The 24,124-nt window shown below is 38.5% G+C and overlaps 1 protein-coding gene across 2 annotated transcripts in view; it reads right to left on the reverse strand.

The window, feature by feature from the left end:
• The window catches only part of RELN (reelin), a 576,569-nt gene that overhangs the window by 96,318 nt on the left and 456,127 nt on the right, over positions 1–24,124 (reverse strand). For both annotated transcript variants that reach the window (XM_036246852.1, XM_036246851.1), the window contains exons 29-38: positions 21,302–21,459; positions 19,241–19,448; positions 17,678–17,754; positions 10,735–10,893; positions 10,361–10,549; positions 9,557–9,830; positions 6,696–6,836; positions 6,410–6,587; positions 3,144–3,228; positions 2,142–2,324 (exon numbers count right to left, since the gene is read on the reverse strand). In XM_036246852.1, coding sequence (XP_036102745.1) covers positions 2,142–2,324; positions 3,144–3,228; positions 6,410–6,587; positions 6,696–6,836; positions 9,557–9,830; positions 10,361–10,549; positions 10,735–10,893; positions 17,678–17,754; positions 19,241–19,448; positions 21,302–21,459 — 1,652 coding nt within the window. The remainder of the gene's footprint in view (positions 1–2,141; positions 2,325–3,143; positions 3,229–6,409; positions 6,588–6,695; positions 6,837–9,556; positions 9,831–10,360; positions 10,550–10,734; positions 10,894–17,677; positions 17,755–19,240; positions 19,449–21,301; positions 21,460–24,124) is intronic.

Genomic DNA, 24,124 nt, shown 5'->3' on the forward strand with positions numbered 1-24,124 from the left:
TGCCTGGTGCATAATTTTATTTAATTGTTAAAAACTACACAGAAGAAAAGACTCTGTTAAAAACGTAATTTTTTTCTTAAAGCTTTTCAAAATATCTATGTTTATTTAAAGATATATGGAAATATGCAAAAAAACTAGTAAAATCAATCCTTAGGCTGTCATAGAATTTGATTCTGTGACTTAGGCTGGGTGTTTAAGGAAGATATTACTAAGTAGATAAGAAGGAAAATCCCAGGCTGCTTTTGTAAAACACTGTTTACACTGAATTGAAAAAGAAATGATAAGACCATGCATGCCAAACAGAAATGTCAAGATTTCCCAAGTTTTGCTTTTTCACTGATTTCTACTTTTAGTACAATTTTTACAAAATATAAAGAAGGAATTAATTTCCAAAATATATAAAGTATACAACTCAATATCAGGAATACAAACAACCCAAGTAAAACATGGGAGAGGACCTGAACAGACACTTCTCCAAATAGGACATACAAATGGCCAGGAGACATATGAAAAAATGTTCAACATCTCTAATCATCAGAGAGACACAAATTAAAACAACTATGAGATATCACCTCACACCTGTCAGAATGGCCGCCATCAACAAATCATCAAACAACAAATGTTGGTGAGGGTGTGGAGAAAAAGGTACTCTAATACACTGCTGGTGGGAATGCAGACTGGAGTAGCCACTATGGAAAACAACATGGTGCTTTCTGAAAAAATTAAAAATGGAACTGCCATTTGACCCAGTGATCTCACTTCTTGGAATATATCCTAAGAAGCCTGAAACACTAATTAGGAAGAATATATGCACCCCTATGTTCAAAACAGTACTATTTACAATTGCTAAGATAGGAAACAGCCCAAGTGTCCATGAATAGATGAGTGGATAAAAAAGTTGTAGTACATTTACACAATGGAATACTATGCAGCTGTATTAAAGAAGAATCTCTTACTCTTAGAGACAGCATGGAGGGACCTGGAGAGTATTATGCTAAGCAAAATAAGTCAGTCAGAGAAAGACAAGTATTACATGATCTCACTTATATGTAGAATCTAATGAATAAAATAAACTGACAAATAAAATAGAAACAGAGGCATGGAAACATGGAACAGACTGACAAACCTCAGAGGGAAGGGGGAGGGTGGGAAGAGATTAACCAAGGAACTTACATGCATATATGCATTACCCAAGGACACAGACAATAAGGCGGTGAAGGCCTGGGGTGGGACAGGAAATGGGAGGAGGAGGGGCAATAGAAGGGACATCTGTAAAACTTTCCACAATAAAGATTTAATCATAAAAATAAAATAAAAAGTATTTGTAAACAGGAGCTTGAAGAAGTAACCTGATGATTTAAATGGTCAGGGTCTCTCTCTCTCTCCCCCCCCCCCCCTTCATTTCGGAAGCGGTTGGTGAAAACAATAAAGAAAAATAAGGTAAGCATTCTAAACATAACACAAAGACACTATCCACTGGATTGTGAACCTGGTTGCTTTTCTTTGTGAATTTTTATTTGGGCCAAATATAGAAGATTATAGTTAATATAAATATAAAAAGTAAAAAACAAAACAAGTTAAAAATATTTATTTTGATTTTCTAGTTATAAAGGAAACACTCAGGTTAAATTTTACAGATGGTAGTATATTTTTCATATTTATTTCTGTGTTACCTCTGCAAAGAATCTGGTTAATGTGATATCTCCATGTGTACATAGTCCAGTAAATGTATAATTTGGTAGAGTCTGGTCCTTTATAATCAGCAGTTAATAGAAATATAGGATGTAATACAATATTAAAAAATTGTAAAATCATTTTCTTTAACCATTTAAAAATGCTATTAAATTATACATTTGCTTTGACTTCTCAACTGAAACAAGGGTATGTGATAAGAATATTTTATCTATCTAAGGCACTGTCTGCTTGGTGTAAGTCCCTCTCCTTTGTCATGGCATTTTGCTATAATGTTCTATCTCACTAATGAAATGCCACACTCAGAAGAAGTATGTGTTCCTAACCGAATTCTGCAAAAATGTAGTTACAATTGATGCATGCCTAATGGCACTTCCTCCCACCTTAGAAACAAATATTTTAACATGCCACAGTCACTGTTGATCATAAGAGAACATGTGCATTTTTACCGTTATTATAAGGCTGCCAGAGTCTGAATCTTGTAGCATTGGTTTGGGCAGTGTATGGCAAAGGAACATTAATGAAAAGTATGTTGGTCATTTGCGGGAAATAAAATTCATCCATCAGGTGCCAAGTGATCCCCCCATTGATGGAGAATTGTAATAGAATCGAGTGAGATCTCTCTGGAGTACCTAGAAGGAAGATAACACAAGCATAAAATATATTGGGCTAAAATGCGGAAACAGTATGCTCTTAGACTATTCTTTTGACATCAATGCATAAGCTGACATATTCATATAGGGGTTTTATAGTCCAAATGCTTCAGAGGCAACTTAAAGTAATGACAGGTTGAATTTTCTGTATGAATATATCTCAAAAAACACAACACATCTTAGAATATCACACAATAATATCTCCCTCTCTTTCCGGCTATAAACACACATTTTTCTGTTTCACTTAGGAAATATTACATTAAAATTTTTTGGTTCTACAGACATCACAATTTTACAGAGGGTCAAACATTTAAATCTCAGGATACAAACAAAAATGTACTTGAAAAAATTTGTTATGTCCAAGTGGCATTATTTGTCAAGAAAGTTATTTAGTTAATATGAAAGGTTAGAATGACAAAGAGTTGGCTTTTTTGAATTCACATCTGTAAAAGAAAATCCAAAATTTTGTAAGTTAAAAATTTTTAATTTTAAAATTCTAACAGCTAGAAAGTAGTGGTGGAAAAAGATTCAGGGACACTTTAATACATTTAACTACCACAGAACTAGTATGATTACTATAGCTATATGAAATTATTACAAAATCAGTAATCTTACCCTTATAGTAAGATGAATTTTATTATAGAAGAACATGTGTTAACCTTTATGTATTCAAATTTATGTTACTTCTTCCATATAATAAAATTTATGGACCTCAAATACATTATTTCTTTGTGGATAAGGAATGGTATATGGGAGAAAAAGAAATAATAAAATCATACTCAAAGAAATATGACTTACCTTTTGCTATAAATCTAAGTGAAAACTGGACATACATGGTATTGGTACAGTCTAGATCTCTTGAAGTAAGCATCCTTAGTCCTTCCTGAAAATAAAAACATGTATGTTAGCAATCTTAGGTCATTTGAAAATTATTTTCCTTTGATTTTATACACCCTAACTTGGATCAGCTAAACAATAGATACATACATGTAATGATCAAGAAGCCATATTTGTTCCAGTTTAAAAGAAAAAATGGATAGTTTTCACTTTCTGAAGACTTTCATTTCCTCAATTCTAAACCACACTTTGCTGTGACTATAAAAAGCAGTGCAAAAATGACAGCATTACCTATTTTCAGGCCTTTTTAAGAAACAGCTTCCTACGATACAGCATGTGGTGAGAGGACTAACAAGGAAACAGATGGAAAAGGTGCCCAGTGCTCCTGCTGGAAACTGGGAACTAACAGGTAACTTTTCAGGGTTCCAAGGAGTCTTGGGAATGTACTACTCCTTTGTACACTCTGGCAGCCCTGGGAGGCTCTCGTCCAGGCCGACACAACCGCCGCCAGTTGGTCGAATTAAATAAGGCATAACTAAGAAAGTCCTTGTGCCTGGGCTATAACCGCTCATGCAGAGAAGCCAAGAAAGGAAGAAAATGATCATGTTAGGTTTAGTAATTTTTTCTGCTAATTAACTATTTTTGGATGCCTGGATTGACAGCTTCATAACTTGTTTTCTCCATGTGTATACAGAACTGCAATGACAGCCAGTGAAATAACATTTCACTATGCCAATGTCCTAAGGTCCAAATGGGCCTTTTCATTTCTCAGCTGTGACTTCTGAATCAAGTGGCTACTGGGTGGTGAAAGGCTGTGTGATACTGAGTGACACTGTCAACTGATTTCTTAATTATCAATCAACAAATATCAAATGTATTTAGGCAAAGCAAATTCTTCCTCTTCTTCACAACAATTTTTATAGAGCACATTCCTCAATAGCTGACAAATTTTAAATAGAACTGATTTTGTAACAGCAACCACATACTGTGCACAATATGCTGTGTTCCAAAATGGACATCTCCTCCTTTAAAGCATCAGGCACTCCTAAGAGGAAGGTGTTGTCTTCACGTTGCAGGCAAAAGGATACTCAGAGGGACAGTACAGTTTATAAGTGGTGATGGCAGGATCGGAACCCAAACGTGTCAGATTCTGAAACTTATCCTCCAACCTTCATCAGATACCACTGTTTTGTTTATTAAATCTTTTTTCTTTGGTTTTGGGAGAAGAAATCCACATAAAATCAAGTTTAGAATTTAAGAATTATTTAATATTGTATGAAAAAAACAACTGGATTTAAACCCATCTCTGAATTTCACAAAGCATAGATTCAAACTTTCAGATTGAAGGTTGTCATGTGAAAAGCCTTATAATTCCAGTCTTTTCTTTTCTTTTATCTTAATAACTCACTGCCCTGCTCAGTCTGTGACACTGGATCAATGCCTACTCTTCATGTGTCAAGGTCATTACACCCTCCCTCATACACTTACAAGCACTAAACCTTGGATGTTTTTGCAGCTTGACACCATGTGATGTTGAAGTTATGGGGAAAGGTGTCTTATCCAGCTTGTAAAGAAAAAGCTTTGAGGTTAGTTGATAGATCCAACTAATATATATCCCTTGCTAATAACAACATAATGGAATATGACTACCCTTCCCCCTTGACTATGGAATGTAAGGATAAGTTGTTCCACAAAAGGAACCATTTTACATTTCATTTTGTAGGAGCAATTTTATTGAAAGTGGGCATGATCTGTAATAAAAAGTATCTTTCCTTTATATTTGCAATATTTGTTTATAGTTCAGCACTTGACACTGGAAATTATATGGTGAATCTGTCAGGCCCTGCTTCTGCATATATTCTAGTTTATGTAGATATGTTTATTTTATCATTCTTTTTCCAGGTTCAGTAATCCATTTGTGCTAAATGTGAGAAATTATTTTGCATCTAACAAGCTATTTTAATGGATACTACCCTTGAATTTATGAACATTAAAAAGAGACAATGATTTCCTTTTTCATGAAAGAATGCCTTTCTAGGTCAAACTACAACCTACTGAATGGCACACATGGAGCACTCTACATCTTGCAGAGCTGATGGGTAATATGTGTAATGCATATAATGCTTGGCTGCTCTTGCATGTCAATGGCTAAAAGGAAAATATAAAAGACTATGTGTCTTCCTCCTTTATAGGATCTAGGGACCAGGCTAATTCTACTACTTATAAATTTATCAGGGAAAGATATTTGTCAACTGCTTTAAATGGATCAGAAGTGAGCCAGTGGTAATAAAAGCTAAAGCCTTTGACAAGACTAAAATACACACACACGCACACACACATACACACACACACACACATGCAACAACAAACACCCAGTAATCCCCACTCTGAAATGTTCTACCTCAGTTTCTTTGGTCCCTCATAACTCTTTAGGACTTGTAAATCTCAGACCCTTAAGCATTTTTTCTTTCTCATCCAAAACTTGAGAAAATTCTGAATTCAAACAAGGATGATAGGCAGCATCTATTAACTATAATTGAAAAAGTTCCAGGGTGTCTAATTTTCAAGTGTTAGGTGTTAATCATTAAGGTAAGAAACCCATGCAGGTTTTTGTTAAAGATTTCATTTGCACACCTAGATTAGCTGGTTTTCCCATGCTGAGAGAGACTCGATAAAGCACGAATTCACATAGGAAGATGTGCCAGATCAGCACGGAGTTTCACACAATTGCTTGGCATTTCTCTAACCAGATATCTAGGATGAAATACAAAAAAATACTAACAATACTTGAGAATGCTATTTAACTTGACTTAAATGTTTGGTTTTCTTAAAGTCACAAAATGAGTCTATTGGCGGGGGAAGAAAAGAAAGGAAAAGCAAAGACCTTTCATAAAACTAGTTTTAAAATAGTGCAAGTTAAATATTCAATAACATATAAAGTGTTGCATTCTAGAAGTGAAAATTCTAGAAATTGCATCTGCATAATTTTTATATCTATAATTCAAGAAGAAAGTAAAAAAGTCTGATTATTAAAGAGGAGGGAAAATTTTATGCCTAAGTGATCATAAATAATATGCTAAATAGAAGCGGAAACATGGTTTGGGCTAGAAGACAATAATTATGTACAAAATAGATCATCTGAACAGATTCAGAAATGCATCTATATGGAGCAGAGAGTGAAGAAAGGAATTTCAGTAGTAGTATAGAGAAGCAGAATCTTATCTGACCCCTTTAAAAATGAGAGATGTTCCAGATTTGATGGTTTCACCATTCAGATTCCCCCTTTCTGCACCATATACTTCAGGCCAAAGGTCAGGATGTAAGTTCCCATTGAAATCATCTTTAAGAATCGAGGGCAGAGAAACTACAGGAACACAGTAGGCTCCACCAAAACCCCGGTCACACCTAAGAAAAAAACGAGTAGAGAAAAGACATTATTTGTCCTGAGTTCAAGAAACCATGCTTATTTTTGCATTATATAAAAAAAAGAAATTGCCAGTTTTATTAACTTACACACAGCGTCCAGCATCACAAATCCCTCGTCCTGAACACATCCAAGGGCATCCAGAGGCCAGCACAACATTATCAATAGCCCAGGTGTCGCCTCCCACAGTGTAGTTGGCCTGAATCCATCTGAACCGGGTCCTAGGAGATCTAACCAAGGAAAATACACTTAGTTTGACAAGAAACCTTGAAAGCATGAGAACATTTACTTTGATTCTCCTTTTACCTTATTTTAAATGTATTTTATCTTTTTAATATGTTTTTATTAATATTTTAGAGAGAGAGGAAGGTAGAGAGAGATAGAAACATTAATGTGAGAGAGAAACATTAATCGGCTGCCTCCTGCATGCCCCCTACTGGGGATTGAACCCGCAACTCGGGCGTGTGCCCTGACTGGGAATGGAACTGGGACCTCTCAGTCCATGGGATGATGTTCAATCCACTGAGCCACACTGGCCAGGCTCTCCTTTTACTTTAAAGTACTCTCCTCCAGGTTACAGTTTCCTCTTCTTTAAGACACTTGATTTTCAGACCAAGTAGTGGATGCTGTTTCCTCTTACACCACAAACAAGGGTATAAAATAGGCTTTTAAAATATTTCACCATTTCTTTCATGCAATAGTCTCTGAATACATGTGTGAGATAGGAAAGCTATTTGAACCATGGGTTTATTCTGTGTTTGAACTACATGAAAAATTTTAGTTTTTGCTGTCAGGCTTTCACTGCTATTCGGTACTAGGAAAGAGATCCAGGACGATAAACATGAGAAAGATTGGAATCTTATAAAGTTCTTGCCACGAGGTCCCTGTTCTATGGTCCCTAAATGGTTTGTGAGATAGTAAATGGAAGCCTCTATTTTGGTCCCTAAAGGTGAGGCCGGGAATGATGTGATGCATTCCTCATCCCCTACTGTAATTGCAGTCAGTTGTTTGGAACGTACCGTCAGAAGACCACTTGATCTGGAAATGCATGCAGCCTTACCAAACATCAGTCGCAGGCCTTCATGTAGGAACAGATGACATAGCAGAGTGTGTTAGGCAGTTATTTGAAATGTGAAACTCAGTCTACTTTAAGCAGAATTTCAGCAGTAAAATTTCAAGTGCTATTGTTTCCCCTACAAAAGTTCTTTAATGCAACACAGCTGCCAGCACTGTGGCTCCGAAATGGAAATCTGCTCATGTCACCATGCTGCCTGACACCCTTCAAATGGTTCCTCAACTCATGCAATGTCAAGGCCAAACTGCTTAAGATGTCATATATGGTCCTTTCATCATCTGCTCTCTTCCCTTGCCTTATCTTTCCCTATTTCTTGCCTCGCAGTTATACTCTGACAGCACTGAATCTTTCATTTCCTCATGAACTCATGTTTTTTCCAGTCTGAGATTTTGTTTTGGCTTACAACAGCACACATGCCCTCCTACAAGCCATCTTTACTTGGGCAAGCTCTATTCTCTTATTTAGACTCAGCTCAGACATCAGGTCCTCCTGGAAGCTCTCTCCATTCTCCACAAACTGAGTTACATAGTATCCCCCTGTGTTTCAATAGTAACCCTGAGTAGTATCTGTTATCATTTTACATCATAAACAACTGCTTAGATATCTATTATCTTAAGTAATATATTTGTATCCTGGCATCAGCTTATTTGTGTTGTATCAGAGGTCTAAAACACAACAGAGATTCAATAAATGTCTGTTGAATAAAAATTAGGTGAATAAATGAGCTACAAGGAAGCATCCTTTAAAGGCGGTCCACAGGAAACAATTTTAGGTTAAATACTAAATGCTTTGATTTCCTGTGTTGTTTTTTTCTCTCTGCCATTTGGTTGTACTTCTCTGAATCAAAACTGAACCAGGAAAACAAAAGCCACTGGAAGTATTTAATACAGATAGAATTTGCTGCAAGAACTGTATGCAGTTAGTGGCATTGCTGAGAGGCCCACAGGGGCAGCAAAGAAACCCCATTTAGCGAAGTCAGGAAGCCACTACAAGTCAAAGATGGAGGGACACATAGGAGACATTGTTGCTGGTTTCCAGGGGTAAAGGTCACGCGAAAGGCCATCTGGGAAAAGCTGGAGCCACTGAAGTTGGCCAATATGCACTTGAGGCAGAAAGGGAGAGGGAGAAATATCCTAGTTTTTCTCTATTTCCACCCTCCAATCTCTTGCCAGTGTCTGCCAGTCTAAATCTACCGGGAAGCCAGCAGATACAGGAGGCTGGCAAATGCAACCTGCAGAGGCCAACCTCTCAGAACAGAGCAGTGGGGGAGAGAGGCAGGACTCTTGGGGGAGCTGTCCCAGACGGCACCGTGTCCAGCCAGCCACCACAGGACACCCCAGGTCCTAGAAAGATCCTAAAATATCCAAATGCCTAAACCACAAAAGTAAGAGTCTGCTATAAGCTCTAATACAACTTTTTCTTAAATGTATTCTGAAATTCTGGTGAGGGGAAGAAAGATATAAAACAATATGAGCATTTTATTCTTATTGTGGTACTGAGAGTAAAAAAAAAAAAAAAAAAAACCAACAACTGAGGATACTCTTCTATGTGAAATAATTTCACATACTACTTAATGTGAATAAGTACCTGTCTGGTTATTTGGAAGATACTTATTTTTACAACAGTTTAAAAATGAAATCTGATGAGCAGCCTTCATGTCGCTGAAGAACAGAAAAGTTCAGCCTTGAAAAACTTTCAGAACTCCTAACATTAAAAATTGCAGCCTAAAGCACCCTGTGCTTTCTTCCTGGTACATTCTGTGCTTAATTATCATAAGGAAGTAATATAATTGCCAAGTGGAATCACAATTATTTTCAAATTAGGTGACAGAAACCTAAAGAAAGTTCTGCCATGTAGCCAAATGACAATTCTCACATGGTGGAGGGTGGAAGGTAGACAGTGATCCGCTTCCAATTCTGGAATCTTTCCGAGGTGTAAATTGAACTTTCTGTGTAGTGCAGACAGCCAATAGTTGGAGGAACACACTCTTCTGTGACAAGATGCCAGTCCCTGCCATTGTTCAGAGAATACTGGAGCTGTATGCTGTGGGAGTCACTGAAGGGCTTGCTACAGCCCATGCTCATTTCAAACTGCAAGAAGGTCGATGCTGACACGTGAAAGTCCCAGGTCTCAGCATAACGAGGTTTTCCTATAAAAAAGGAACAGTTTAATGGGCAGCATATAATTGTGATCTCTTTTCTTATTTGGCATTTATGCCTGTCATAGACACTTTCAGTAGAAAACGAAAATCATGTCTTCTCTTTAGTGCATCATTCATCTCATGGTAAGTATTTTTATTTGGTTAGCATAGACTTGAACACATGGAAGGCTGCTAACTTGAAAAACCACTATCTTGAGAAGGGTGAACATAGATTCTTAAGTCTGTAACTCTGCTAATTATGAAACACAGGAATGTCTTCAGATAGATATATTTTACTCTTCTTTTAAGAAACCTTAGTCATATTATACATGCTCTGTAAAAGACAGTTCTGACAAAAACAGTCATTGGGTTCACCAGGTTATATTGGAGGACAACACAACTTTATTTCTTCCCGCAAGAGCCTTTCTCAGCACAGCCAGTTATGCACACAGTTTTGCATTAGAGAATCTCTTCTTGAGTTTTAGTTAATTTAGTCCTTCAGTTAATTAAATATTCTCCCTTATCTGGTTAAAATATACCTATGTTTTCAGCGAATATCAGAGCAGTATCCATAGAGAGACAGTCAATGTCGACTTGACCTCCTTGGATTCGATACCAGTTGGCTTGTAAATCTATAGAGCCATCAAATTTGTCTTGAAACCCAGTTTGAGAGCTGTCATTCATTCCTATTAGGACATCATCCAAGGCCCACTGGGCTGAATGCTTCCCTGAAATCACATGAATAAAGGCAGTTAGAGAAGTTTCATTATATACAATATACACATCCTTATGACTGTGCTTTTAAATCAAATTGTCCAGAAATTGATAGCAAATTAAGAAACATACAATACGACGTGGGTTTAACTATAAGACCTAAATGCAACCAGGAAAGTTGGGGTGAGCAGTAACTTGCCATGTTGGGGTTGCCACCATCGAAAAGCCGTTGCAGGTGTCTTAGCCTCTCGTGGCAGGTCAATGGAAATGATCTGTGGTTCCAGAAATGACATGAAGTCCAACTCTCGAAGCAAATGCCAGAGTATGCCATTGTCATTTGAATACTGAACAATAAGCCCTGAGTTAAAAGACATAAATCCAGTTACTTGGACAGCTTTCCTAGAGGCAAAAAAGGCAACGTACAGTATTTTTTAAATGGCAAGACTGCAGCAGAAACTTCAAATTGCGTCTCATGGAATGAGGACACATTCATCTAAGGAATGAATTAGTAGACATGAAGGCTCATCAATTTCTTGACAGTTTCTAATGCACCAACTCCCAGGAAATGGGGGAAAAATACATAAGCTCTTTTAAAGACCACTCAGCTTTGTATGAGCAATGAGCAGTTTGGGAAGGGGAACATAAAAACCCACTCCAGATTATGTATTTAAATTTTAGATTCTGTCCTGAATATTATAGTCTCATATCATTATTATATACTCAGAAGGAATATCCCAATCTCCCCAGCACAAAATAAAGCAGTGTTCTTTTCTGCCAAAGCACCAGATAGCAAGCAAGGCCCAATTTGAAATTCTATTAAGCAGAAGGGTCCTTAACTGGACTTCATACTTTGTCAGTCCTTGGTCAGTGAAGTCTGAATAAAGCTACATTATTAAATTGCAAAGAGGAAAAACTCACTCCCCTCCAATGTTAGTTCTACTTTCTTCTCTCTGTGTCATCCTTTTCCCCTTCACTTACCCTTTCTACCCAACGTCCCTCTGTCAATCACCAGAGGGACGTGATCCAGGGTCCTGCACATTAAAGTTTAAGGGACCTCATGTGCCACCCCCTGATACTTCACCCAGAGACATTTTTATTTTAAAAGAGGACACAGGGAAAGGGTAATGTTAAATTTAAAGGAAAAATTGGTAATTAAAAATAGTGAGAATAAACAGGAGGTATATATATATATATATATATATATACGTTTTTGTTTTTTTTATCCTCACCCGAGGACATTTTTGCATTTATTTTCAGACAGAGCGGGAGGGAGAGAGGGAGGAATATATAGAGAGAAACACTGATGAGAGAGACACATTGACTGGTCGCCACCCACACGACCCCAACAGGGCCGGGGACAGACTGCAACCGAGGTACGTGCCCTTAGCAGAAACTGAACCTGGGACTCTCTGGTCCATGGGTCAACACTCCAACCACTGAGCCAAAACGGCCAGGGTGCAAAGGGCTTTCTTAACGTCTGTGTAATTGCCTACTCCATAACTGCTCCTAAAACTGGCACTTCATATGAATAATTATGATGACACTGAAGTAATTTCTGAGTATGCATAGAAATTACATTCAATAAAGTTGTATTTGTGATATTAATTTCATTATATTCTAATGTTTTTGGAAAATTTTAAATCATTCATAGTACATACAATAATTTTTTAGCCCGGCCAGTGTGGCGCAGTGGTTGAGCATCAACCCATGCACCAAGAGGTGGTTGGTTCATTTCCCGGTCAGGGCACATGCCCAGGTTGTGGCCCCAATCCCCAGTGGGAGGCACGCAGGAGGTGGCCAATTGATGTTCTCTCTCATCAATGTTTCCTTCTATCTCTTTCTCCCTCCCCCTTCTTCTTGTTCTAAAAATCAATAAAGGAAAAATTAAAAAAATAATAATTTTTTAATTCTCCCATTATTAGCTGACCAGAATATTTCAATTCCTTATCATGGTGGATAACAAAGAGTTTACTAAAATTAAGTTCAAAGAAATATTATAATAAAATATAAAGAAAGCATTTTTAAGGCTAATCAATAGCACATGGAATTATTGTCACCATATCTGACAAGAGATGATAGCAGGAACAATAATGGCTAATACGTGAAAAATTAGAAATCGCAGGAGAATAAATCCTCCTATATTTAAAATAGAAGAAAATATTTTTAGGGAGAGGATAAAAATAGCTCAAAGAATAGAAACTCTCTGGGGATATATATACAGGTATAGAGATTGGGCAGTTGGCACTTCACTGGGTAGAGGTGAGACCCTTGTGTTGGAGAAGAGAGACGGTCACACCAAAGGTCATGAAGAAAATCAAAGTTAGGCTGCTTCTGGTGTTTATTCTCATTAAGTTGAGGAGTGTTTGGCAAAACTCCAGTCTCCAACCCTTTGATGCTTGCTCAAAATATGTCCTATGCATTTTTAATGTGATTTTGGGTGGCTGAAAGAGCAGAAACTTTTGCCTGGTCAGTGTAGCTCAGTGGACTGAGCATTGCCCATGGACTGAAAGGTCCTGGTTTGATTCCCCGGCACATTCTCCAGGTCGTGGGCTTGATCCCCAGTAGGAGGTATGCAGGAGGCAGCCGACTGATGTATCTCTCTCACATCAATGTTTCTCTCTCTCTACAAAAATCAAAAAAACATATTTTTAAAAAAGTAACTTTAAAATTTGGTTTTATTTGTGGCTATCAAATTGTGTGAATATGGTTTACATTTAATAAGATAAAAGAGAGAGAGAGAGGAGAATGTAATTTAGATAGTTATTTTGGGTGACCTATTCAGGAAGTATAGTACCAGAAATGAAGCATTGTGACAATAAAGTTCCACCGGCTGGTCCTTTCTAGTATCCTTCTCCTTAAAGTACAGTCCAAGGACCAGAACGTACATCACCTGGGAACAGGCCCTATCTGTGGTGGTTTAAAAACATGTTCACAAATTCTTTGACACTTCTCCCTTTAAAAAGTCTGGCTTAATCCTCCTCTTTTTGAATGAGAATGGATATAGTAACTTGCTCCTAATTAATAGAATATGGTAGAGGTGACAGCATGTGGCTTTTGAGACGAGGCCAGGAAAGGTATTGCACTTTCTTCCTTGCTCTCTCATGGATCTCTCGCTGAGGAAAACCAGCTGAGAGGTAATGTTGGCAGCTAAAATGGTGCAAGAAAGTTACTTGTGATTGGACATTGGTTTTACAACCTTGGTACTTGAGTTTTGGCTAAGAAAACAGAACCAAGACTTGAATGATAAGAGAAAGTTTATTTGGAAAGTCACAGAGGTAGAAGAAGTGAGCTGTAGAAGAAATGGGCTCAAGAAACAAGTTACAGAGGCAAACAAAGGGGCCCTTGAAGGTCAGGAGAGGGAAAGGGAAAGGTAAGAAGCCTGGTGGGGGGAGAGGAGGGCATGCTCCGGAGAGGGACAGTGCATTGGGTCCTAAGGGCTTTTAAGGGTGTGGATTTGAGGGGAGGTCCAAGGGGAGGATCTCAGTGGAATATTCATCAGCTTTCCAGGTGTGTCCTTTTAGGGTTGTGGCCTCTACTGAATGGTTGGTACCAGGGGCTTAATGAATCAGTACAGCAGTTCCAGATGTCAGCCATGGCTTTGTTTGGTTTTGCTGCTTTTCTGGGCCTGGAGCAGAAATGCAACTGAGGCCTAGAAGTTATCCCTAGGGGTTAATGCTTAAGGGAGTGGTCATTCAAGGGCCATATGAGGCCACTGTTCATTTCCTTATTCCTCCTCCTAGAGGTTCTACCACATAACTAGTGATATGCCTGGGGAGGAAAGACCTGGGAAGGAGGGTCTGAATTGCATGACCAGAGATATAAAAGGTCGGAGGGTCCAAACCAAATGACAAGTGATATGCTAAGGGGGAAAAGGTTACCCTGGGGGCAAGATCTTTGTTTTTCCAATTTTGCTCATTGCTAGGCTTTCTGCCCTGGTGACCTTCTGTACCTGGCCTATTGTCCTTGTTCTTTTCATGTCTGTCTAACTGCCCACCACAGTAATAAGGACACTCAAGTAGCCTACAGATAGGTCCATATAGTGAGATATCGAGGCCTCTTGCCAATAGCCATGTAAGTGGGCCATCATGGAAATATCCTCCAGCCCTAGTTGAGTCTGCAGATGACTGCACTCTACCTGGCCTTTTTATCTTGTGTGCAACCTCATGAGAAATCCTGAGCCAGAACCACCCAGACAAGCTGCTCCTGTATTCCTGACTCACAGAAATGGGAAGATAGCACGCTTGTTGCTTCCAGTCACTCAGTTTTGGAGTAATTTGTTATGTGGCATACTAGCCCAGTCCTACTAAATCAGAATCTGCATTTGAACAAACTTCTGAAGAGATTCAGATGTACATTAAAATATGAGAACTATGGTTAAAGAGATCCATACTCCATTTGGTTTCTGGTGTTGCCTTTCTCCTCAATACTTTTTCAGGGAAAATCACATATACATTCAGGCAGCAATATAGTCTGCCAAGATGAGGACCCCCAATTCCAAAGGACAATAAGAAATGCCTCCCTGAGAAGTATGGAAGAGTGGAGACATGCAATAAGGGGAAACAGCAATGTCCATATTTTATATCAATTGCTGAGCCTCATTAGCTGTGTCATCTAACACACCGCACATCTGAGTAAACCAAGCCATTTCAGTTCATCTACTGAGTGTTTAAGGCGTGTAAAATATTTCTCTTTTTAAATTACATCTCCATCTGCATTCTGCCCAGTCTTACTGAAAATTGCCTAATTTTGATTTTAATTCCAAATATGTAAATTGAGGCTTCAGCTTGGGTAAGTAAAAAATCTTTACTTTCATCACTGAAAAAGATGTGTTCAAGGATTTAGAAAGATTTACATTTTAACAACCAGATTTCGATAAAAGGCTAAGAAATGCCTGTGGGATATGAATTACATGGCCAGCAGTGAATTCAAGAAACTGACTCAAGAGTAGCTAAGCAGAAGTTGCTTTTTCCTAAAGGGAACCTAAGGGAATTTGCCCCAAAGGGCATGTAACAGCACTGCAACCAGAGGTTAAGCATAAAGGACAGCCTAATACCTGTGAAAAGTGGATGTTTTCTATTACACTTTGGCCAGAGGTTGTGTTTATTTGTAACACTATCCCCACAAAAAACTATTTTGAAATAGTAATTTTATTACAAGGGTTAAAGATAACATCCAAATGCTCTACCTCTCCAATCAGAAAACAAGATCCTGAGGACAGAATTCCATCTTTTTTTTTTTTTGCACTCCTCAAAGCTCCTATCTCTGCATGGGAAAAGCATGTGCTTGAGAAATATTCATTTGTTTTTAACTTCATAGAGTTCCTATAGGGTAATCTTATAAACACTTATCATATTATGTTGCTGGCTGGCCTAAAAACCTTCTATTGCTTTTGACGACACTTGGATTAAGACCCCATCTCCATACCATGGCCAGCAAGACCCTAAATGACCCAGCTTCTGTCTGTCCTTTATTATATACCACTTCCCCAACCTTAATGAGACCCAAGCTACATGGCCTTCTTTCTGTTCCTCCAACAGCACAGTTCTTTCCCACCTCATGGCCTTTGTGGTTTCTTCTGCTTAGTAAACTTTCCCTGAGCTGTGCTGGCTCCTTCTTATCTTTTAGATTTGTATTTCTATGTCACTTCTTCAGGGAGCTGTGACATACAGTGGCCGTGGTCAATAGTGCTACACTGGTTCTTCCCCTTCTGGCACATGGTAGTTTGCACTTCTTGTCCCAGCCACCACACTCTCTCTTTCCATTTGTTACATGGCTGGCAATACCCAGAATCTACCCAGCAGCTGCTTTACTATTCTGGGTGCTGCAATGAGGACCTCAGATGATCCACGATGAAAATGTAGCACAAATGAGAAGTCTTTTTTTTTTTTAAACTCACTGAGATTTAGAGAGCTATTTGTTATTGCAGCATAACCTTGTTCATCATGACTGATACATCAGTCTTTTGGTGACACTATATCTGCAGCTCACTAGAACAGTGTCTGGCTTTCAGCAGACTCTTAATAAATACTTGTTGAAAAGATTAGAGAACACAAAATGGTCTATAAAAATTTCTAGACTGCTATTTCAGTAAATAGAAGATCTGGATAATTACTAGACTAAAAGTACTGAGCTACTCAGAAAAAGTCACAACATCTTTCAGTTAGTGCTGATATGGCCAAGGACATTTAGAACTGAACAGAGCTATCAGTAGTTCTGCTGGCTAACATGTACTGTTTAAGCCAATGCGTTTTACATAGTCATGCCTGAGATAATAACAAACTTAGAAGCTGGGAAACTCTTCACATGCCATTTATGAGATCAAGGTTTGGAGGATGACCCATTTAAGAAGCCCATGGATTTTGTGCTAGGAGCCAATTCACATTCAGAGTCTTTTAAGGAACCTGATCATAACTGTAGAGTTCCTGAAGGCTACCTTGTATGCTTGAAGCCTTTCTGTATTTCTTTCAGAACTGAAGCACTGAGGCAGAAGATGGTATGGATGCTGAGAGAGCAGAGGTCTGGGCAAGGAGAGAGTCAGTACAGCATGCTGGTTAAATCATGGGGTCTGGATCCAGTGTGAGTGGTTTGAGTCCCTGTTCAACCACTTACTAACTGTATGATCTTGGGTAAGTTACTTGACTTCCTTGTAATTCAGCTTGTACATCTATAAAACAGGAACAGTGCCTTTCATATAATGTATATTCAGTTAAAGTTAATGTTTATTATGACCAAGAAGTGTTCCTTCTACCCAAGGACTCTAGTACCCCCAGAATGTTTATGGGCAGAAGGTAGCATTTGATCTGCATTCAGTAATGATCCACGCAAACAAGTTTCTAACCCCTGTGCTGAATCTAAAAGTCTCTGCTATTTTTTTTCTCCCTGTGGAAAGTTATAAATGATCAGGTTTCCCTAAAACAAATATACTTTGACCCAGAGCAGACATGATGCTTTTCAGGCTTAAGGATCTAGATGAGGAATCTTAAAGAGCATGGCTCTCTGCGGCTACCCAAAGACGCAGAAGAGAAGAAAAGGAATGATTCAGGGTAGTGGATCAAGTTTGCAAAATCCTGGTCCAACTTTGGGAGATAAAAGAACTAATTTGCCAACAGTAACTATAATTTCTGTCAAATATAGCAGCTTACCTTCATTTCTAGCTCTTGGTTTGATGCAGGTAATGCCTGAAGTTTTGCTTCCAATTTGTATATAAAACTGAACGAGTCTGGGAGGGGAAAAAAAAAAACTCCAGTTTACGTACAAAGAGGTGAATTCAGAAGAGAGTTAACCTTTTGTGTTTTGACACACACACATAAGTTCTTAAGTTTTACTTTTAAACATAAAGGGCATATGACCAGCAGAAACAACAGAGTCATTCTGTAACCACCACAAAAAAAAAAAAAAAAAAAAAAAAAAAAATTTCATATGACAATAATTTTATTCTGTAATAATGATCTAAACAAAAGAAAACAGTTTAACCCCATTTCATTTTGACAGTCTAATGTAATTAAATAAAACCACTGAAATCAGAATTCCTTAACTCAAGCTAATACTATTCTTGGACATTCAAGATGAGGAAAAGGTTAACAGTAAGAAGCTGAGCTCTTTGGTCTCTGCGGAAGCAGCGAGATGACAAAGGGAAACGGTCCGCCCGAGCGCCAGGAGACGCACACACTGGGCACCACAGTTGCTCGAACGCCTGCAGCTGCCAAAGTCCACCTGCTGCAAGTGTGGCTACCGGCCCAGTGGAGGGGGAAGTGTGACTGGAGTGCCAAGGCTAAGTGAGGGGACACCCTGGGACTGGTCGCCCGAGGCACCTAAAATTGTATGCCGCAGATTCGGGCATGGATTCCCTGAGGGAGCAACACCTAAATCCAAGAGGGCAGCATCCAGTTCATTTTAAGACTGTCAATGATTATCGCACAATAAATGTTCTGGGTTAAAAAAAAACTGAACGTATTTGTTTAGGGCCAGAAAATTACCAATATTACTGGTTTAAACTGAGATGCTTTAATTTTCATGACTGACCCTCACTCCGTGTGAATGAGGTTGTGCCTCAGTCCACAGGGAGGGCCTAGTGCCTGGCACCCTTCCAGGGCTCCGAGGGAGGGGCCAGAGATTGGATAGATGTGTCCTCTATTGGAAGAACAGAGGACAGAGAAACCCAGATTTTAGTGAGAATAAAAGTTTCAAACATTTTTCACTTTCCTTTTTTAAAAATTTCAAATAATTTAATTGGTTTTTATAAAAAAGCATAGTTTTATTTTAGGTGTGCTACTATTTCATTTGACCTTAAAACCAAGCAGTTATTTATTTTACCAGTAGGTGTCAGTGTAGGTATTTAAAAATTCTGGAAAGTTTTCATTAGGTGAAGACAAACTTAGATAAATGGGGTGCATCGTGTTCAGACACAAAATTTAAAGTTGATAAATCTTTGTTTTACCTGGCATATATTAAAAACAATACCAAATTGTCTCCATAATAACTTCACAAGCCTAGGTGATCACCGTATACTGATGAAGGAATTGTGGTATACATTTTGTAGAAATTACTTATTTTATTACAGACTTAAAGTTATGCTTCATTTTTACATATCAGAATTGATATAGAGAAACATTGTTATGTAAACCCTCAATAACAGAACAGAATTTTTAGAAACCACATGGCATGGTAAATACAATGTTCATGAAGTGTACCAATTAACTGCAAACCTGATATTCCTGGTGTCCAGAGGGACAGTCCGCGCTTCCCTTTTCCCTGGGCCATTGAAGTAGAGAGATCTGCCGTCATTAAGGGTTCCACAGCCGGTTCCAACCTGGCCTCCGGTTATCTTGTACCACAGAGAGCTGAGCTTCCCCTCAAACCTATCGAACATCTCACTGTGATTAGGCACATTAGACACACAGGTTCCTTGTGCAGCTTCCAAGAAAAGAAATACATAGGTGAGAGGCTTTGTTGAAACCCTTACACATTATAAGGTACATTTAGCACATTGACAAAGGAAGCATTTGCATTAGGTGTTAGGAGAAAGAAACCACATGAAAATTTGCATCTCACAATTGTCTGACTGAAATACAGCCGTCATTATCATCATCAGAAATACTATTTTGCCTCTATATTGGTTTACTTAAAAAAATGTTTTTCATTTATTGATTTCTTAGAGAGAGACGAAGTGAGCGGGAAAGACAGAAACATCTATGAGAGAGAACATGGATTGGCCGCCTCCTGCATGCCCCCCACTGGGGATTGGGCCCACAACCTGGGCATGTGTCCTGACTGGGAATCGAAACAGTGACCTCTTGGTGCATGGGTCGACGCTCAACCACTGTGCCACACCAACCGGACTATAATTGTTTATTTTTTAATAGGGAGACATTGGGAACCACACCTTTCTATGGTTCTTGCTACTCAGAGGATTTGTACAAACTGAGAAATAGATTTTGTCTACAATTAAGAGAGATTTTTTCCCACAATAAAGTTAGTTTGTTTATTGTCCTATTAGAGGATCAATAAGGGAAGTTAACCCCAGATATTAAAAACCACCCAGAAACCATGAGTAACAGCGCTCTACACAGAAGGCCTGCAACAACATATGTTTGCCTTTGGTCACGCTCCAGAAGGGAAGGGCACTGTAAAGCTGGGCATAATCCAATTTGAAGCTGCCTCCAAGATAAGTTCTAAAAAAGATTTTGAAGTTTATAATATTTTCTCTTTAATTTCAGCTCCCTTTTTATTTTTGCTTATAACAACATTCAACAGTCACTTTTCTTGTGAAGTTCTCCTTGGTAGTCTTGGATTTATCATTTCATAAGTTGATTTTTACTTTACATATATAGAATTACATTTCTTATAGAAAGCAATGTAAAGAGCCCAGGGGGGCCCTGCAGTCAAGTGATTAAGAACTTGGACCTGGGTTTTAGAAAATGACAACAAGGGTTTGAAGCCTAGCTCCAGCAACTCCTAGCTGTGTGACCTTGTCAGAGTTACTTAATCTCTGTGCCTCAGTTTCCTCAAATGTAAACATGAACAACAGTATTATGGCACAGGGTTATTATTAGAATTAAATGAGATGAAATAAAAGGCACTTACTATAGTGCCTAGCATGAATTAGGAACTCAAGCGATGTAAATTTTTATTATTATTACTCTAAAATTTTTTGTTGGCCTTGGCCGGGTAGCTCAGTTGGTTAGAACATCATCCTGATACAGTAAGGCTGCAGGTTTGATCTACAGTCAGGGCACATACAAGAAGCAACCAAATAAATGCATAAATACATTTTTTTTAAAGGATGGATTTTTTTTTCTCCTTTATCTTCAGATAGAGTGGGAGAGAGAGAAACATCGATGTGAGAGAGACATATTGACTACTTGCTTCCTGCACAACCTGACCAGGGCCGGGGTTGAACCACAACCAAGGTACGTGCCTTTGACCAGAATCAAACCTGCGACTCTTTGGTACGCAGGCCGATGCTCTGAACTGCTGAGCCAAACATACCAGGGCTGAATGCATAAATAAACGGAACAACAAATTGATGGTTTTCTCTCTCCCTTCATCTCTCTCTCTCTAAAATCAATAAAAATAATTTGTGTCATATTTTTCTTCCTTAGCTCAAAACTACAAAATATTTTAGCATCTCATGTGCTTGGGTTGCAAATTCCTACAGTTAGAACTTAAAGAAGAATAAACTTAGAATTTTCTGGGAAGAAGTAACGAACCCTAGCAACTAGAGATACATATTTCACAAACAATCAGACACGTGTCTGAGGCCTTACCAGTATATCCCAGGTCACAGAAACACACCCCTGAAACACAGTCCCCATGGCCACTGCAGTAACTGGGACAAGGCTCAGATATGTACACTCCATCCAAACCAAAGGGAGGCACATTTTTCTGTGAATTGCTTTCCTGGATCCATCGGAATCTGATTTTACTGTTGAGAAAAACAACACATGCTTTTTATACCAACATCTCACAGCTAAGTACTGAACTATACAACACTTAAAAGCATTCAAGAGAGATTAAATATTTACTTGAAAGTCATGTCTGCCTGATTGGACACTTAACCTTCATAAGGTGTCTCTCTCAGATCTTTCAAATCAAAACTTTTTGATTTCTTCTTCAGCATAAATGTTTCAATATCAGGAAGATAGCAGATACAAAAGACTTTTGATGTCCAGGAACATATTATAGATTTTTACTTGTATATTTTAAGAGGCTATTTGGAAATTTTTGAAACCATCAAATAGAATGTTCTTTGCCAGAACGTACAAAGGGACTCTGGCTATTTGCCTTTGGCATGATTCTGGTAGTGAAGAGTTAAGTTTGTACTGTCAGCTCTATTCCCACCTGTTGCTTTCCACTTCACTTTTCATCTGCAAATCTCCCAGACACTCATTCTATGAACTCTTAGCAACCAGCTGGGCTGTCAGTGAACACTGGTAGCTGCCAATGAACAAAGGATGGACCTGGTCCCAGGGCTTCAAAACCCTGGAACGCCAGTGGGCTGGGCTGTTGCCCAGTCCTCCTACCCCAACAACAGATTTCAGGCCACCAAACTAAAACCTGCCCCAGTTTCTTTTCAGTCTTTTCAATCCTTTCAATACATATCATTTCTTCTTAAACATATGAAAACCTGCACACATCTATAATTTCATACTAGGAAAATACATTTTCTTCCTCAGTTCTACTGATATCAAAGAGGGAAGATGGATTAGACTACCTAGATTTCAATTAATTTTGCTGCCAATATTTATAGACTTTGGAGTGAATCAGTAAACAAGGGTAAAGAATCTTAAAGATCAATGAAAATTGTCACAGATAACTGTAGACAAAGATGTCTCCTTTTCCCCTCTTTTATTGTAAAAATATGTCAGTATCAGAACACATTTCTTTCTGCCTCTTCAAATAGCTTTGCTAATTTGGCAACACTGAACTATAACAATGGTTTTTTTCTTTATTGTTTTAAGTTAACCACTTTAGCCTATTTGCAAAATGTAACCAACAGTGTTGTTTACTAGGAGTAAAAGTTTATTAACACAAAGTCTTAACACACTGAAGAATGTCTTAACACACATTCTTCAGTGTGTTAAGAGGAAGGTGAACCCATCTTTTCTTTTCTTTGGAGCTAATTCAAAATATATTGGTATTATTTTTTAAGCTAAAAGACAGTGGAGTTAACTATTAGAAAAACAAAGCAAGAACAAAAGAGAAAAGAAGGGGGAAAAAAAAGGAAATACAGTATAATGTCATGGACTTTGGGAAAATTCCTCCCATTAGGGCTGTAATGTTAATTAGCCAGTGAAGATATTTTTCCGAGTTTGGGGGGAAGGATATAGAGGAGGTCTTGTGAAGTAAATGAAATGCGGCTTTCATGCTTGATAACACATGTAAAAGTGGAAATAATTCAACGATGAGACATATGCCTTCTTAGAGGTCAATGTTTCCATTGTGATTAAATTTTTTAATAAAAGTGCCCTGGCCGGTTTGGCTCAGCGGTTAGAGTGTCGACCTGCGGTCCTGAGAGACCCGGGTTCGGTTCCCTCTAAGGGCGCGTACCTCGTTTGCAGTTTGTCCCCGGCCCTGGTCGGTTGTGCGGGTGGCAGCCACTCGATGTGTTCCTTTCACATTGATGTTTCTCTCTCTCTCTCTCTCTGTTCCCCTCTCTCCCTCCCACTCTACCTGAACAAAAAATGGAAAAATGTCCTCGGGTGAGGATAAAAAAAAAAAAAAAAAATTTAAATAAAAGTGATTTCCTAACCCACCCTCCACCCCCAAAAGAAGTAAATGGAATTGATAAACAGTAGCTTTTGCTAATTGCTCTTACGGAAAATGGTAAGGCCTCTGTGTCCCTTCCAAAATATAATCAAGAGGAAAATACACTAATTCCCTGATACAAGTCCTATTCGATTAGAAGTCATACTTGCCTTTTATTTTTACTTTTATTTAATAGAACCCAGAGAAATATGGATCTGAAACATCCTAACCATAGAATAAGGTTAGGGTGGGGGAAAAAAAGGATGTAAGAACACCTTCTTTTCTCCACCCAAGCTCTCCCACCTGGGCAAGATGGTGGCATCTCTCTATCAACTGCCCTGCTTCATGGAAGGAACAGCCTCAGACTGAGGGCCCAGGTGCATTCAGAAGATTGAAGAATCCTACCTTTAGGTGTAAATCTAGAAGCTTTGGTAATTTGATAGTGGATGAGGGGCAAGTGAAGCCCTTTGACCTATCTGATTCTTGGGGTCCTGTAATTTTTATTATAATATTTAAAAAAATCAAGGTCTGGTCTGGCTAGAGAGAAGGCAGCACCCCTCTTTGTAGATCCTAAGGCTGCTATAGAACCAAGAAGCACAGTGTGCTGTTAGATATCTGAGAAGGTGAAGGATCTCAGGAACTCAGTACTAATGAACCCATATTTAAATAAAACAAAATGATTAATCATTTTGTTAATAGGGTGAGTCCTGAACACGGTGAATCACAGATGAGGGTCCTCACTGAAAACCTATATTCCAGAGTGAAAGGGCAAGAGCTGATACCTCTTTTCCTTCTTTTAATCTTTGCTAGTTGTTTTTTAATTGGAAAGTGCAAATCAAAGT

The sequence above is a fragment of the Molossus molossus genome, unplaced genomic scaffold (assembly GCF_014108415.1).
Source record: "Molossus molossus isolate mMolMol1 unplaced genomic scaffold, mMolMol1.p scaffold_m16_p_7, whole genome shotgun sequence".
In the NCBI taxonomy this organism is placed as follows: Eukaryota; Metazoa; Chordata; class Mammalia; order Chiroptera; family Molossidae; genus Molossus; species Molossus molossus.